The sequence below is a fragment of the Vigna umbellata genome, chromosome 2, assembly GCF_029865625.1.
Source record: "Vigna umbellata cultivar VRB3 chromosome 2, Vumbellata_1.0, whole genome shotgun sequence".
Taxonomy (NCBI): domain Eukaryota; kingdom Viridiplantae; phylum Streptophyta; class Magnoliopsida; order Fabales; family Fabaceae; genus Vigna; species Vigna umbellata.
In genome coordinates this window covers 28,668-46,175 of record NC_142166.1, presented here as the reverse complement: position 1 = coordinate 46,175, position 17,508 = coordinate 28,668, and the positions used below count along the sequence as shown (strand labels likewise).

Sequence of the window (17,508 nt, the reverse complement as noted above, 5' to 3'; positions counted from 1 at the left end):
CTTGCATCTGGTTTTCTAATTTAGACAATCATGTTTTGGAGGGTGAAATAATCTAAGTCAACTGAAAGACCAAGTTGTGTTTCTGCTCCAACGATTCTCTTTATCTGCAAACTGCAATGTTTTTTTTCTCTTTTTTCCGTTTTGTCTCTGTTCCTTTCTTTATTCTTGGTTTTAGGTTGGGTTCATGCATTCAGTGCAGGCAAACAGGATCTTCGAATGTCGTATGTGTAAAATATCTAGCAATATGGGTGTTCATGAAGAACTCGAAGACGCTAGAGCTGAAATCCAGAAACTCAAGCACAAGGTAAATCTACTTCAGAACATGAAGAAATCCTATGATGCACATGCCAATCAGATACTGGAGGCTATGTTCAAAATTGAGAATCTGAACCAACAACTGTTTGAAAAAGAAGATGAAATCAATGGCTCTCAGCAGATAAATGAAGATTTAACCGATAGTTTAAATAATAGAGAGGTCACCAGGCATCTCAGTGCTGCAAATGATGAACTTGGAGCAGATTGTGTTGAAAAGTTTAGAAAGTGGAAAGATGAAAAAAGAAGGTTGCTGGTGCCGTTCGAAGAGGAAAAAGGGAAAATGGAGAACCAAGAACAACTGATGCGTGTGTACACAAACGAGATTGGAAGCAGGAACGGTTGCATTCCAGTTTCAAACAACGAGTGTTTGAAAATAGAGAACAATTTAAAGACATCAAGGGAAAAAGAAGAACCAGATGCCTTGTTGCAGAAGCTAGAGGAGGAAAACATGAAGGTAGAAGAGCAATTAAAATGGGAGAAGGAACAGTTTAAACATCAGGAAGAGGAGGATGAAACACTTAGAGAGCAGTTTAAAGCAAGTAAGGAGGAGTGGGAGTTGCAAAAGCATACATTGCTTGATGAGATTTCTTTACTGCAGTTATTGTTAGACAACCATGTAAGAAAAGCAGATGATCTGCAACACCAGTTACTGATGTGCAAACAAGCTCTTGCTGACGAAGAAAGCCAGCGAAAGCGTCTGGAAGATGAAGTCTCAAATTTGAAGAAAGAGAAAGAAGAGGAGTGTTTTCAGCTGATGAAGCAGTTAGAGTTGAAAAATGCTGCTTTGATCAGTGCCCAGAAAGATATCAATGAATCAGCATATCAACTCTTCGAAGAGAAAGTTTTGGACATGCAAGTTGTTTTCAAAGAACAACTTGCGGAAGCTTATGATGCTTTAGACAGGGCTAACATTGAACTGGATGAGAGAATATGTGAAATAAGTGAAATGGAGTTTGAATTGAGGATATGGAAGTCACTTGTTGAACGTTTGAAAAATGGTCTTGAAGTAAATCTTGTCATGCGCAGAGAACTGGAAAATTCACTCCTTGATCAAGTACATTTTAGTGAGAGCCTCAATCAAGAAAAGTATAGCTTGATTTGTAAGTTGGAAGAGAGAGAAAATGAAATAGATTGTCTGCAGCAACACGTTTTCCTATATGAACAAGAACCAAAAGTAAAGGAAACAGAAGCTTCTGCCCCAGGAAGAGGGTTAACATCCGAGTCCTCTGAAACTGTGGAAGTGAGTTATCTCCAAATCATAGAGGAGAAGAACAAGATTTTAGAGGAGTTTCAAAAGGAGGTTCTTCGGCTACAACAAGAATCGTATAGAAAACAATTTGAAAGTGCCGTGATTGCACAAAGAAATATGGAAAGAACCAATGAGGATGAGGAAGGGACTCATATCCAGATTATTGAGGGAAACTATAGTAGAACAGATGAGATCATGCAGCAGGTGACTTCACTGGAACAGAAGTTCACTAGCATCTTGACCTCCATTTCTTCACAGCTTTTTGAGAAACAGGCTGAAATTATTCATGTCAAAGAAGCTTGCAATATGATCACAGCAGCTGAGGTTCTAGCAGCTATTGAAATTGAAGAGAAGAAATTGATGATAGAGGAACTTGAGGATGATATATATGATTTAGAGCAGAAACTGAAATTGCAAGAGATAAACATGAAGCAATCAGAACAGCTTGCATTGGATGTTGAAGAGGAAATGAATGCAAAACAGGTCAAAGCGAAGGAGTTGGTTGATGAAATGGAGAAGAAGCTAAGAGACTCAGATGCTTTTCTTCGAAAGGTTAAGATAGACAATAGAAGTTTGCTTGAAAGTGCTACAAGATTGTCATCATCAGAAAGGGAAAACTTGATTAGTTTTGTTCAGGGATTAGATGATAAAATGTATGAGTGCACTACTGCAGACACTCAACTAATGGATAGATTGAGAAGATTAGTGCAATGTTTTGAGAATGATTATCAAGGAATGAATTTGAAAAAGGATGATGAATTGGTTGTGAAAGAGAATATGATGATGCATTCTTCAACGGGGTTAAAGAAATCTGAAACCTTTTCTGAGCTAAGATCACCATTTAAGTTGCTCAATGTTTAGTTGCAATAGGGAAAATATTTGGTAGAGGAATGAGATGTGCCTCCTAGAGTTTTAGCAAAAGCATCACTCAGCTTTGAAGCATGAACAATTCTAGATTCTAGAAATGTACATGAAGTTCATTTTCTTCACCTTGTAAGTCTTTTTGTTGGCTTTCAATGCACCTGTGCCTTCAGTTACGCCTAGTTGTTCCTTAAAACCTTATGCCTTTCTTTCAAGAACCTCACTATGATTTGCTTAAATATTATTCCATTTCATGGGTCCTTTTATTTTGAAAGAAAAGTCCTACCTTATCTACGTGTCTTTTAAAAGATGAATCCAAGCAATTCCTTAGTATTTTTTTTAACTTTAATTAAGTTTTAAATTCTAGATAATTTTAAATATTTCACTTGAGTTTTCCTTAATATTATTGTCTGTTCTATTAAAAAATATATGTTTTTCATTAAATAACTTGATGACCTCGTCCTGTTAACTTTTATGTTTAATTATGTGTTCGTCTCAATCAATTATTTTCAATTTTGATTTAGCTATAGTTTGGTTTTAGTTCACTAATTAAAGTTTTTCATTGTTTAATTGTTTATTTTTAATTCTTAAAGTTAGATGATGTTAGTAGTGTATATGTGAAATACTAACATATATTTCTTTGTCATATTATAATGCTTATAAACTAACACAACTAGTTTTTTACATATTTGAATTTAAGTCTATTTAAAAGTAACATATTTAAAAAAATATATTATGGCATTTTTTAACAAACATCACATTATTTACGTTTCTTAGTTGGGACTAGATTTTACGTATGATGCTTACACATTTTACATTTTATTCTAAATTAAGAGATGCAAAATTTGTTTACCCTACTTTAACATTTTTGTTCTTGCGTCAATGTTTTTCCTCATGAGCGAACATACCATTGTATCTCGAGCACCACGCATTTTCTCCAATCAGAAAACTCTAATCCTATGTGGTTTTTCTAGTCAGATGTCACACTGGTGTTAGGTTGATTTTGAGTGGCTGTTGCATTTTGGTAGAGATCTCATGGTCACAGATATGGTTGTGGATGTATGGCATTGTTACAATGGCGGTGTGTGGTAGTTAGAGATATGTGATTATGGTAGTTTGCATTGTGATTTGCAGTTTACAACATCTTTGACGTTGCTCCATGGTGATTGTTCATATTGTGCGTGACGCGCATTGTTACGCGTCTTCTTGTTCGTGATTCTGGCGATCCTGTAGTGAGTGGGAATGACACAATGGTTCGGTAGATGTTGGAGGTGACCTGCACAATGGGATTTAATAGTACAAAGGGTGGTCATGGATGATGACGGCTACGTGAAGATGGGAAGAAAAAAGATGATGGTAGTTATGGTGGATGTGGTCGTTTCTTTTTCTTCTTTTTTTAATTATGTGAAGAATTTATGTCACTTGGTTAAAACATTTATTTACGTCTTCCAAATCTACGTTTGATCTAGAACAAATATAAAAGACCAAAAATAACATACTTTTTTGTGTTAGTAATATGTATATATGACCATTTCAATTAGAATTTCAATTTATGCACTAGTGCAGCGAAGGGCAACGATCGCGGTTGTTTTTGAATATATGTCGCGGTTTTAGAACCGCAGCATATACGAGCGAGGTAAAAAGTCTGGGACTTTAGGCCGCGGTTACAACCGCGGTAATAACCTGGGGGATATGACAACAGTTCTTTCTTGAACCGCGACCAAAACCCATTTTTTTAAAAAAAAAAATTCGTGTAACCTTTGGCCGCAGTTCTAACCGCGGTAATAACGTCGAGATATGACAACGGTTCATGCTGGAACCGCGGCCAAAACCCTTTTATTTTTAAATTTTCGTGTAACATTTCTACCTCGGTTCTGGCCCATACGTAAATATTCTACAAAATTACAATCATACAATTATACAATCAAACAATTAATAAACATTCAAATTATCAATTCAAACATTCAATCATACATAATAATTCATATTCAACACACACAAAATAAAAAATTAACAAAATGAAAATTAATAAACAAAATAATACAATCATGCAATCAAACAATTAATAAGCATTCAAATTATCAATTCAAACATTCAATCATACAATATTATTCATATTCAACCTACAAAAAATTAAAAATGCACAAAATGAAAATTAATAAACATAATAATACGAACTTGGGAGCGTGAAAAACCACACAATAATGAAGAAGATTGAACAACCCGCGGTCTGAACGGAACAAATTTAAAAGAAAAAACACAATACCTACAAAAAAATACAACAAAACGTAAGTTTGATAATCCGAATCAATAAAAAAACGTATCAAACCAACCCAAAAACGAAAAAACTCCGGCGACCAAAGCAAAATTTGATCAGATACAAACGTAGGTGATGAAAAATGAGGAAGGAAGTCCTTCTACAGTGACTGCAGCGGCGCAACAGTGGTGGAAGAAAGAATGGAGGAAGATCGCGGCGCAAGAACGTCGTTGTAGAGAAAATGGCTAGCGGGGACGAAATTGTTCGAGGAAGACGAAACTGCTCACTTTGTAATATTGTTTTTAACCTAATCAAATGTTACTACCGCGGTTCATTGGAAAAACGCGATAATACGGCCTCGGTTCCCAACATCACCGAGGCCTATTCTCTTAAAAAAAACTTAAAAATTGTTCTGAAATGGCAATTTTAAAATTTTTTTTAACCTTTCTGTCGGGGTTCCCCGCCCAACCGCGGCCTATTGTCTTAAATATTTAAAATTTGTTCAGATCAGGGAATAGACCGCGGTTCCCTCCAGAACCGCGGTCTATTCCCTGACGGTTTGACTTCAAAATTTATTTCTGGACTGCTTTGGAGGGAATTTCATAATTTTGCAGGGACAATAGACCGCGGTTCCCCCCACAACCGAGGCCTATTCCCTGACTGTCTGAATTCAAATTTATTTCAGACTGACTTAGGTGGGAATGTCAGAATTTTGCAGGGACAATAGACCGTGGTTCCCCCCAAAACCGAGGCCTATTCCCTGACTGTCTGATTTCAAATTAATTTCAGACTGACTTAGGTGTGAATGTCAGAATTTTGCAGGGATAATAGACCGCAGTTCCACCCATAACCGAGGCTTATTCCCTGTGGGTCTGATTTCAGACTGACTTGGGTGGGAATGTCAGAATTTTGCAGGGACTATAGGTCGCAGTTCCTTGGAGAACTACGACCTAAGGGTATATACGGCCGCGGTTCTGTTGCAACCGAGGCCTATACTGTCGATATAATTTCAAAAATGTTACCGCAATATACTTCTGATTCTGGTTAACCGATGCATAATATGCGCGGTAATAGATCAATTTTTTACTAGTGATGTGTGAATCTAGTTACATTTTTAGATATGGAAAAGAATAACTTTTATTAGTTTAAGATTATAACTACATGTTTGGTACGTAAATGCGTATCATGAAAAGGAATGAAAAGGATCTCTAAATACCTTGGACTCATCTTATTTTCTAGAAATAAGGTTCTTTCATAAACAAAACTTCTTATCTTTTAGAGGAGTTAATTTGAATTATTTATTTTGGAAGACTGAAATCATAATGAGAATTTTGCTAAACCATAAGAAATTGACCTAGGTTAGAAACATATAATTGGAAATTATGTTAATTTGATTCAGATTGAGAGATTGGTTCAACAAATATTATCTTAGTATCTTAGTTGTATAAATGTGGATGTGTTGTGTGAATATTTGATTTATAAGGTGAAAATATTGAAAGATATACTAAAAGACGTGTGATTATTTTGATTTCAATGATTGTATCATGAAAAAGTTTAGAATTTGATTGTTGAATGATGAATTAGGAACATGATTTGTTGGTGGATATGGTTGTGAATTATAGTATTGATGTTGAATTTTTTTTCGAAAAAACTTAAGAATTGAAAAACTAAATGGGACTAAAATAGGTATGAGAGATGTAATGCGTTACTCTCAGCTTAGCATTTCAAAGCATAGGAGTTGTATATGGTGATATTGGGACATCACCCCTTTACGTATATTTCAGCACCTTCACCGATGGAAGCAAGCATAATGATGATATTCTGGGTGTCTTTTCCTTTATCATCTACACCATCCTCCACATACCTATGATCAAATACGTCTTCATCGTACTGTGGGCTAACGACAATGGCAACGGTACCAATCATTTTCTAAACATATATCAAGTTTGAGTGAGAACTGATACAAAATCTAAAGGCATTCATTTAAGAGGAAACTACATATGGTGGAGGTGGAGGGAAGTGGAAATGCAATCAAACAAGCAGCGGTGGTTGAAAGTAGTGATAAGAGGCAAGAACATCATTCCTCCAATAGAATAATCCCCAATCAACCAACATCAGCCTCATCCAACTCAATTCGATCATTGGGAGGGAGTGCAACCAAGTCATATGTTAACTTCCTTGCCTCACCCATCCATGGAGCTGAAGAGCAACTCAAGTTCATAGAAAAAACAGTAGAGAAAGGCATGATGTACATGCTGGTAGAAGCAAAGGTTGTGGTCATCCGTCCTCCATCATCAATAAGATCATTGTGAATTATGTGTACAATTTCTTCCGAAAGAACTTCAAACAAGGCCAAAGTTCCATGGTAATCCTACGCAACAGACTTCTCAAGATTGGAATGACATACGAAATATGACAATATCTCTTCCACCCATCCTTAAGCACAATAAATATAAACTTCCCTTTAATTTTAATGTTACTAAAGCATGTTACTTTACAATTACCCATAATCAACAAAAGAACCCTTTGCATTCCACCTTTTAACTCTTAAATATTTAATTTTGAACACCACAACACTAATATTCACAAAGAATATATATAATGGATATGATAAAAAGCCATGTAATGTAATATAATCCTACTCAACCATTTATTACAAAACTATATTGTCTTTAGAAAAATAAAAAAAAAAATAAGGAAACCAAATATATATATAAATAAATATCAGCAACTAAATCAAGAATTAAAAGCACATATTTATTTTTTTTCATCTTAGTAATTACAAAAGAAAATAATTTTATTCGTGTGTGCGTACATGTGCATACATCCGTGTATGCATATCTTCGTATGTTTGTGCGTTCTTAAGTCTGTTTGTTCGTGAGTGTGAGTTTATGCATGCATACGTTTGTCCGTGTGTTCATACTTGTTTTTGTGTTTTTTTAAAATTAGAAAAAATAGGAAATAATGACATCTATATTTAGATTAGTGAAAAAAAAGAAAATAACGATGACTTAATATGACGGGTGTAGTGCGTATGTCATAAAACATGATGTAATAACATTTTTGTAGAAAAATGAAAGTTATTAGGACAGACCTATCATACTAATTACCTATTATGTCAGTTTATAATTTTAAAATGGAAAAAAAATTGAATTTACTATGAGAGATGTAATGTGCTTGTCTTATAAGAGTATATAGTGTGCATCATTGTTCTTCTTTGGATTTGGTTTTATTGAATTAGTTTATTTAACATCTCAACTAACCAAGTTCACAACAGAGGGTATTTTCCAATTGTATCCGCTATGTTCTTGACGTCGATTATAGGAATTTGGCAATATGTGCACAAAGAAAGATAAATGTTTTAGTTAAAAAACAAGTTATGCATATCTGAATAAAGTGGCGAACAACCTAGATGTAAGGCGAGTGCTAAGAATTGGACTTTTGTATTTTGAGCCAATGTAAGACATTCCTCCCATATTCCCACACCTTATGTCTAACATTCTATCTTTGCATTCAATTATTGTGTTTGTGTCTATTAAAGCAATTCAGGTGAGTTCGGAGGTGAGATTCTTGTTTCGGTAGGTGAAGGTGAGATTCTTGTTTCGGTAGGTGGAGCCAAGAGAGTATATAGTTTTTTGTTGTGTTATGGGGCATGGTTACAATGACTTTCTTGAATCCTGCAAATTTTGAGTCAGAATTGATACAAAATTTTAAGGCATTCATTCAAGAGGAGAACAACCATATGGTGGAGGTGGAGGGAAATGGAAATGCAATCGAACAAGCAGCGATGGTTGAAAGTAGTGATAACAGGGAAGTACATTATTCCTCTAGTAGAATAATTTTTTTCGTGCGTGTGTATGTGTGTGTACATCCGTGTATGCATATGTTCGTATGTCTATGCGTTCATGAGTCTGTTTGTTCGTGTGTATGAATTTGTGCATACATGCTTGTGTGTTTTATTTTTAAAATTAGGAAAAAATAGGAAATAATTTCGTGTATATTAAGGTTTGTGAAAAAATAGAAAATAATGATGATTGATTACAATGGATGTAGTGTATATATCATAAAAAAATGATATAATAACATTTTTGTAATAAAAGTGAAAGTTATTAAGAGAGACCTAACATACTAATTACCTATTATGTCATTTTATAATTTTAAAATGGAACAAAAAAAATGAATTTATTATGATAGAAATTGTGTGCTTGTCTTATAACTAATTCTTGATAGTTTTGCATTTTTAGTTAAATAAATGTGTTTTGCTATATGTTGAAAATTCTTTTTAGTTAGTTTTTGCTTAAATATGTCTCATTTCTTTAATAATTGCTTTTAATTAATTTGAGGGTGATCGTGTCGTTAACCAAAGTAGATTCTCAATCAAATACAAGACCTTCCTAAATTATTCACAATGAATTCAACCAAAGTACATTCTCAATCAAATTTTAATGTGTTTAATCATGTCTATTCTTAAATCTCCTAACCAAATTAAAAACTAATTAATCAAAGTAAATTCTCAATTAATAATAGTTGAAATTATTACCACCAATCAAAGTACATTCTCAATTGATAGCAAAATCTCGTTTAATCATAGGAAAGTTCCTAAATTTAATTAAAGTAGATTCTCAATCAAACCTAGAAACTCTTGAACTCATATGATTAATATGCATATAGATTCAAACACCTTTTGATGCAATAATCATCACTTTTAATATGATTGAGAGATGAAAGACATAGAAGAAGAATAACTCAAATCATTAATCAAAAGAAACAATTGCATTAAATCAACTTAACGTCAGAATCCATAATGAAATTACAGTGGAATAGCCCTAGGAGGTTAGCCCTCCATCAATGGAGTGAAACACATGATGGAATAAAAGTGAGAGGAGTGATGGGTTTTTGCTTCGAGTGGAGGAGTCTAAGAATGAATGAGTTGTTATTTTTGCCTCCCCTAGGTCTCTTTATATAGGCTTGATTGAGTTGTGACTCTGAATCCTCTGTTGATAACATCTTTGATCTTATATCTAATATCTTCCAAATATTCAACAGATTTAATTGGTTTTTGAGAATATTTGATAATATTTTTCTAGATACAAAAAGATTTGGCAAATATTATCTTTTGATTTTTTTTATTGATATAGTTAAATAAGGTAATTATTTAACAATATCAAATAAAATATCTTAAGATATATTTTCTCCAAATTATCTTTTAAAATATCTAATGGATTTGAACTTGTCCAAAATTACATTTCAACCCTTTTTATTTTATTCAAAATTGCACAGCAGTCCAAAAATTTTCTCTAATTGCACTTTAGCCTTTTTTTTCTTTTCAAAATTGCAATTCAAACTTTAATTCCAGCTGCATCAACAAACATTAGACTATCTAAAATAATTTGTGCAACTAAAATCACATTTTAAGTCTCTTTAATTCCTAAACTCGATAAAGTCAATTATCAAAAATCTTATTTTAAATAAATCATTTAAGCACAAGAATCTCATCAAAAATTTGAATTTTAAAACATAAATGTGAGCATAAATATGTACTCATCATAACCCTTGTCTCTTTTTTTTTCTTTTTTTCAGAAAGGCCCCTGGTCAAAGGGGCCAAAATTTGGTCAAATTAAAGATTGGGCTTAATTGGGTAGAAGTAAATGGGCCAACGCTGATCTGGATTTTTTTTTGCGCTGAGCATAAAGTGTTGAGTTTTAAATTGCTGAAGCTGTTAGAGCTAAATTGGGCAGAATAAAAATGGGCCAGGAACAACTGAAAAGTTGAAGCAATATGTAATGATGTTTGTGCTGTTGTGAGGGAATGGGCTGCAGTTTACTTTGGACTACAACTTTCATTGGGTTGAAGCCTTTTTGGACAACAGATTAATGAAACGCAACGTTGAATGCAAAGCTGACTTGGAGGGGTTCAAGGCCTCGCTTTTCATTTGGAAAAAAAGCTCGTGCAAGTAGGGGTGGACAAAGTGTCCTGTACTGCATTGCACTATAAAAGTTTACAGTTAACTATAAACCACTTCAGAAAAATTGTACTGAACTAAAAAATAGTTCAGAGTAACTGAACTATTTTCTAGTTCAATTATACTGCAGTACAATTTAGTTAACTAGTTTTTAGTTTATCACAGTACAATTCAATTAACTATATTTTCCGATTTCCCAAACGCTCATAGCAGCATCAAGCATGAACCATGAAGTGTTGGATTTATAGAACAAATGTAAAAGGGTCATGGTAAACAGTGAATATCCATATAAAAAATTAACTAGAACATTAATATCATTAAGGATTTCAGAGTAAACATTCAAATGGAATAACAAGTGAAGACCAGTACAAATTGATAATCAGGTTCAATTTTAACCTGAAGAAATCTATGTACAAGAATAGCCCAAAAGACATTTCCAATAGCAGCATATAAATAACAGAAACATCACTTTTGTTGCAACTTTAGAACTTGTTCCTCTTCCAAGGATCCAATTCCAAAATAATGATCAAGTTATTTCAAGCACTGCTGATGGACACCAAGCTGCTTCTCACGTTGCGCTCCATCTTGAAATAGCCATCCTCACCCCATCCACTACCCCATGAATTCCTCACCAACCAGTAATCAACACTATTTTCACTCCCATATCCAACAACCACCACAGCATGATCTAAATTTGTTCCACATTTACTAGTAAACACACCCTGCAAAAAAATCACAACTTTAAGAGTTCAAATTACTATCTATGATTTAATGGTCTAATCTTTTAAAACTAAAAATATTAGTGCATCAACTACGTTAACAGATTATATGGAATATGATATGAGATTTAAAATCAATGCATATTAAATGTGAAGAAACAAGAAATGCTACAAAAGGTTACCTATTAAAATAGATTTGGCATCAAAATGTTTGTCAAAATGCATGCCAGAAATAAATTTTGTAGAAAACAGAATTCACAACTGGAACACGTCTATATCAATGAAAATTTTCAAGAAATGCAATCAGAACTGATCAAATGCAATGGAATCACGAATTCATGTTGCAAACCAAGATTATGGAGCAAAAACACTTAGAGTGATACACAAGAACTTTTGACAGAAAATAAGAAATGAGCACTTAACTAGCTAAAACTAAATGAAGTAAAAGACACTATAATTTTAACATCTAAATCTAGCTAGAAAGTGTATCAATAAATTTGACTCCAAATGAAAGTGGTACACCAGGATTTACAACACGAATCCTTTTTAATCCATGTCATCATTGCATCCAAGAAAATAAAGGAAAGTAAAAGCTCTTTTATACAGTTTTCATTTTTCTATTGGTTTCAACATTCAAAACTTTGAAAGAAAAAGCTTCGAAGTAACAAATGAGAAGCTTTTATATAGCTGTCCATGAGTTTAGATAAGGCAAAATTGCTAGTGTAACCAAGCTAAACAGGGTTAAATATAAAATGATTCATCTGTTTTAAATTTTATTCACACAGTCGAAGTTTATTCACACAGGCTCCTGCCCTGGCTACCAAGAAACTGGACAATATGATTCCAACAAAGTTTCTACTTATTCAATTCCAAAAAGCATATACGATTCTTCTAATGTGTTATTCGGTTCTATATGTTCACCTAAAAATTACAATTTCAACTTAGATGAAGCAACCAAAAGAATTAATATTATTTATAATAATAATACAATTTTCATGAAGTGGGTGATACATGGACCCTATTTTGTAAACTCACGATCAATATGGTTCCAATGCTTTGCTGACACTATGCAATCTAAGAAAAGAAGAAGAAAATAGGGTTAAATATGTTTTTAGTCCCTAAACTATTGGTCGTTTCTGGTTTTCGTCCCTCTTTCAAAATAAGGTACAATTTGGTCCTCATTCTTTTCAAAATTTTGGTTTTAGTCCTCGAAAACTAACACTGTTAAAAATGTGGTAGTTTTCGAGGTTAGTTTTCGAGGACTAAAACCAAAGTTTCGAGGACTAAAACTAGAGTTTCGAAAAGAATGAGGACCAAATTGTACCTTATTTTTTGAAAGAGGGACGAAAACCAGAAACGGTCAATAGTTTAGGGACTAAAAACATATTTAACCCAAGAAAATATAATAGATACTCAAAGTCGGAATATTGAATTGATGCAGTGTTCTGAAGATGAGATACAAATACTAACTTAACACTCTTATTTATACTAACACTCAATAGTCCTATTAAATAAGTGAACATAACATGTGTAAGAATAGGTAAGCTTCCTACAATATAAGATTCCTAAATATAAAGTAACACAACTAACCACAACATGACAAGCTATCCCAGACAATTATGCACCATTATATACCTCAAATAATTTGTACAAATCCTTACACAAATGATAGATGAAAACATTTTCATTTCAGGGTCTAAACAAAACAAGGCAAAAAAAACCTTGAAAATAGCAGCCAGTGCTTCAACGACACCAAGTAACTGAAAATGATCGAGTAAATCTTCAGTTACACAGGACATGACCGTATGTGTCCACTCAACAAAGCTGAAGCAATTAGAAAAGTCAGATTAAAAACATGATTGGCAAAACAAGAGATTTTATACAACACAAATGTGAGCATGCACAAAACCCCAAACATGTCTATAGTTATAACACATAATGTTGTAAACTAACAAAACTCAAATCTAGACATTTTCAAGAGATCAAACAAAACCATTCATTATATTTGTAAACACAACCCAAAAACCAAGGAGTTAATTGATGATTTCAGACACGCTTAAAAGAGTCCTTGAAGACCGAATGACCAAAAATTTCAGACAGGACAACAAGGCCACTAGTTTTTTCAACTGCAACTTTGATTTCTGCTACTCCAACCTATTGATTCAAATTTCAAAACAATAATGTTCATCAAACAGAAGAAGATGAAAATGAGCGGACTTCATAATCCCCCGCAAAAACATAAATTCATTTGACCCATTTGTAATAAAATCTATTATCACCAATGACTCCATTTGAAAGCAGCGAAGAACATAAATTCATTTACCGAATCAGGTCCTTCAGTATAGGGACCACCAACCAAAGCAATGATCCTAGCCCCAGTCTTGGGATTACAAGCACCAAGCAACACTACTGCTACGCTCAACGCCACGCCGGTACACTATGCAGGGCACTTCCCGATCAAAACCGGTCACGTCGGTACACTGTGCAGAAGGTGTTGAACTGTATAGGGTTTTCGTTGGAGGAAGAGGAGGTCTCGAAGTGCGTAGGATTTTTGTTGGAAGAAAGTGGAAATGAGAACTAAAAAACTTAAGGCTTAATTACCTACTTAGTCCCCATGTTCGGAGGTAATTTGCTGTTTAGTACCCGGTTTTAAAAATGTAGGCATTTGATACCTATGTTTTGAAATTTGTATCAATTGAATCCTACCCACTTAACGCCGTTATAAATCTAACGTTTTTCTGACATCAACTTTGAATTGTGGACGAGCGGTTGTGGACGATCGTCCAAACAGAGGAGGACGCTCGTCCAAACAGAGGAGGACGCTCGTCCAACAGTGGAGGACGCTCGTCCAACAGTGGAGGACGCTCGTCCAAACAGAGGAGGACGCTAATCCAACAGTGGAGGACGCTCGTCCAACAGTGGAGGACGCTCGTCCAAACAGAGGAGGACGCTCGTCCAAACAGAGGAGGACGCTCATCCAACAGTGGAGGACGCTCGTCCAACAGTGGAGGACGCTCGTCCAAACAGAGGAGGACGCTCGTCCAACAGAAGAGGACGCTCGTCCAACGATGCTCGGACGCTCGTCCACTACCGCTCGTCCACAATTCAAAGTTGATGTCAGAAAAACGTTAGATTTATAACGGCGTTAAGTGGGTAGGATTCAATTGATACAAATTTCAAAACATAGGTATCAAATGCCTACATTTTTAAAACCGGGTACTAAACAACAAATTACCTCCGAACATGGGGACTAAGTAGGTAATTAAGCCAAAACTTAAAGAAATAAAAACACAGTTCACACCAGTTCACACCAGTTCACACAGTTAAGTGTACTAAAAGTATAATAGATTCAGTTTATTTAAACTGAACCAAAAATAAGTTATTTAATTTTTAGTAAAATAGATTAGTTTATTTTAAATATAATATATTACAGTTACCTCTAATTCAGTACACTAAAATTATTTTTGACCAGCCCTACGTGCAAGGGGTTTGCCCCAATTCCCTCACCCTTCGAAGCTAGGGTTCGTCAGATGCAAAGATGCAAAGAAGAGGTATTGCGACGAAGGTGAGCTCCATGGCTCGAGATTGAGCTTGATCAGAGGCTTTATGGCCCAAAGGACAATGGGCCAAAAGAGTGTCGGAGGCACGTGCGGAGCTGGAATGGGCTGAGGGAGTGCGAAGCGGTTCGTGATCAGAAAGTTAGTTGGAGAAGAGAATCACGAAGCTTTCAAGGTTCGTTTTTCCCCCTTTTTTTTTTCCTCTTTCTTCCTTTTTCGATTTCGCTATATAAAGGGAGTTTTGTAACACAAAAGAGAATAGACGGTGGTGGGTGACAAACACCACATTTAGGGTTTAATCTTTCGATTCAGTTCTATGATTTTAGATTTAGATTTTAAAGCTTTCATAAAGTAGAAATTGATTGCTGTATCGGGGTCATGGAGGATTGCTTTGGGTGACAGACATCAGAATTCTCTGCAGCTTTGGTACTTTGTACTTTCAATTCCATTTTCTTGCAATAAAAACTTTCATTTTGATTCAGTTTACAATCCTACTTGCTCTTTCTAATTCAATTTATATTTTTGCACATGAGTTTACTTTTCCAACACCTTTATTTTGTTAATTTTGCATTTACTTCAGATTCTTATATACTTCTTTTGTTATTCTTTCACTATTTCTGTCCATTTGATGTTTACCTTTGAGTTTTATTATGTTTCATAGTGTATAGTTGATTCCTTAAATCTGTTTTTGCTGATATTAATAGCCTACACATCGTATATAGGATTTTTGACTTAGTTTTAAAAATAGGTTTTGATGTTTATTGTTGATCAATGTGTAATTCAGGTTTAGATGTTGTACTGGTTGGTAATGTGAGTGAGGATTACCAAATTTAAGTTCCTGAATTAGGAACTCAAAAATCGCAAAGTGGGTTTAACTTTTTCAAAATGTCTTTCTGAGTGTGATTGAGACTCTCTTTATCAACCATTTGCACATCTATTTCTGGGTTTCCTTTTCTTACACTATGTTCTTTGAATTTACCCTTGTTTCTTTACTGTTTGTGCTTATTTCTTTAATTCATGTCAATACCCATTAGTAAATAAAGATTATCTAGAGTTAAAAAGAAATAATAAGAAAAAGGAAGAATACTTTTAAGTGTATACGTTGTTAAAATAAAAAAAGAAAAGGAAGTTGTTTTGGGGGCGTGGGTGAATTGAGCAGTGGCGAGAAAAACGGTTACAAGGAGAATCTTGAAAAAATATACAGAGAGGGGAGTTTTTGCATAATCACAATCAGTTGGGACGAGTTGTTAGAGACCTCATCACTAGAGCTTATTTAACTCCTCGAGCTTCAACAACCCTCTTTTGAAGAAGAACTCACCAAAATGTGTGCCTACCACTAGGCAATAAAACACAATATCGATGACTGTCTACACTTGCAGGAACTCATCGAAGATTTGATTTGATACAGAGTCTTAGCCCAATTTATACTAAAAAAAAGGAACCGTTGACTGACGAGGACAAGATAACTACCCCGACCGGAGCCGAAGCTGAGGAAGATGTAACCCCACAGCCAAGGTTGAGGACAGCTCGAACAGCTTGACACGATCGTACACTTTCCGAATACCAAACCTGCCCGAGACTAGCAACCCTCCAATGCACAACCGGCCTTATGTAGCCAAATTGTCTAACCTAACCTGGTCCATATTAACGGGAGCATCACACAATCATCAGAAGGTTCGTGTGGGAAGGAAAAGATACCAAAATGTTATCAACTTGATAATTCAATTTCCATGCAAAGCTTGCTACCCATGACTTGAGGATTTCTCCCTGAATGACCCAAACCAAAGGATTCAATGTCCATTTCGTTAAATTGTTGTTTTATATATATATATCATAGTTGATTTTTTGTTAATATAAAGATTCTTTTATTGCACAAAATAGAGCGTCAAACTTTTACTTTAAAATAATAACATTAAAGCAAAATCATATATATTTCATGACTTTAAAATAATAACATTAAAGCAAAAACATATATATTTCAAACATTTGATTACTTTTAAATTATTTCAATAATTTCATATAATATGTAAAATGATTTTAAAAATATATATTTTATTTTATTAACATATTTATGATTAGTTAAATACTTGTAGAACCATGTATAAGTAATTGAAATGTAATTGGATGTAGAGGACAAAATATTAAATGTAGTGTAAAATTATACCATTATTAATAAAAAAATATGAAGTTATTGCAGTTAGTTGTGTAAAAAGAATTATTTTTGCATATTGGTACTTTTGAGATGTTGGAATTTTATTTACATTTTGATTTTTATATGAAATTTTTTATCTAAATAGTTTTATTTAATAAATTTATTAAATAAATTATTGGAAGTCTTAGTAAAATTAATTTAAATATATAAATAAATATAAATTTTATCTTAAAATTAGTTTTATAAAATTGAATGAGATTTATAAGTTTACAATCATTTGAATTTTTAAATTTAACTTAGTCTTAAAATTTATATATTAATATTTTTTTTTTCTTAAAGATAGTTAGAATATGAAATTGATCTCAACAACTAAAAATGTAATATTACAATTTATAATAAAAAAAAATACTCAAAGTCACCATACAACTAGAATGCA

The 17,508-nt window shown here is 33.8% G+C and overlaps 2 protein-coding genes and 1 long non-coding RNA gene across 5 annotated transcripts; 2 read left to right on the top strand and 1 right to left on the bottom strand.

The window, feature by feature from the left end:
• The first annotated feature begins 27 nt into the window (after window positions 1-27).
• On the top strand, window positions 28-2,590 carry LOC148203088 (uncharacterized protein At4g38062-like). Its single transcript, XM_088107973.1, has one exon. It carries the CDS (start codon window positions 185-187, stop codon window positions 2,423-2,425), a length of 2,241 nt encoding a protein of 746 aa, XP_087964099.1. The 5' UTR covers window positions 28-184; the 3' UTR covers window positions 2,426-2,590.
• An 8,343-nt stretch (window positions 2,591-10,933) lies between these two features.
• LOC148203087 (cysteine proteinase COT44-like) lies at window positions 10,934-13,940 on the bottom strand. 3 transcript variants are annotated; one of them, XM_088107924.1, is made up of 3 exons: window positions 13,687-13,919; window positions 13,085-13,187; window positions 10,934-11,366 (listed from the first exon to the last, which is right to left on the bottom strand). In XM_088107924.1, exons 2-3 carry the CDS (start codon window positions 13,160-13,162, stop codon window positions 11,181-11,183), a joined length of 264 nt encoding a protein of 87 aa, XP_087964050.1. In that variant the 5' UTR covers window positions 13,163-13,187; window positions 13,687-13,919; the 3' UTR covers window positions 10,934-11,180. The 3 variants fall into 3 exon arrangements, 2 of the variants coding, with proteins under 2 accessions (XP_087964050.1, XP_087964049.1); XM_088107923.1 differs by lacking the exon at window positions 13,687-13,919 and adding an exon at window positions 13,581-13,593; XR_015784510.1 differs by lacking the exon at window positions 13,085-13,187 and having other exon boundaries at window positions 13,687-13,940.
• A 749-nt stretch (window positions 13,941-14,689) lies between these two features.
• LOC148203086 (uncharacterized) lies at window positions 14,690-16,749 on the top strand. The gene is made up of 2 exons (XR_015784236.1): window positions 14,690-15,095; window positions 16,300-16,749. It is a non-coding gene; the product is annotated as an uncharacterized LOC148203086 (long non-coding RNA).
• Window positions 16,750-17,508: the final 759 nt, after the last annotated feature.

Excerpts from the sequence above, each read along its gene's own strand:
- LOC148203087 (XM_088107923.1), bottom strand. Across the intron at positions 11,367-13,084 it reads CACTGGCTGCTATTTTCAAG|GGTGTGTTTACTAGTAAATG; the intron begins GTTTTTTTTGCC and ends ATTTTTTTGCAG.
- LOC148203088 (XM_088107973.1), top strand. The coding sequence starts at position 185 with ATGCATTCAGTGCAGGCAAACAGGATCTTCGAATGTCGTATGTGTAAA.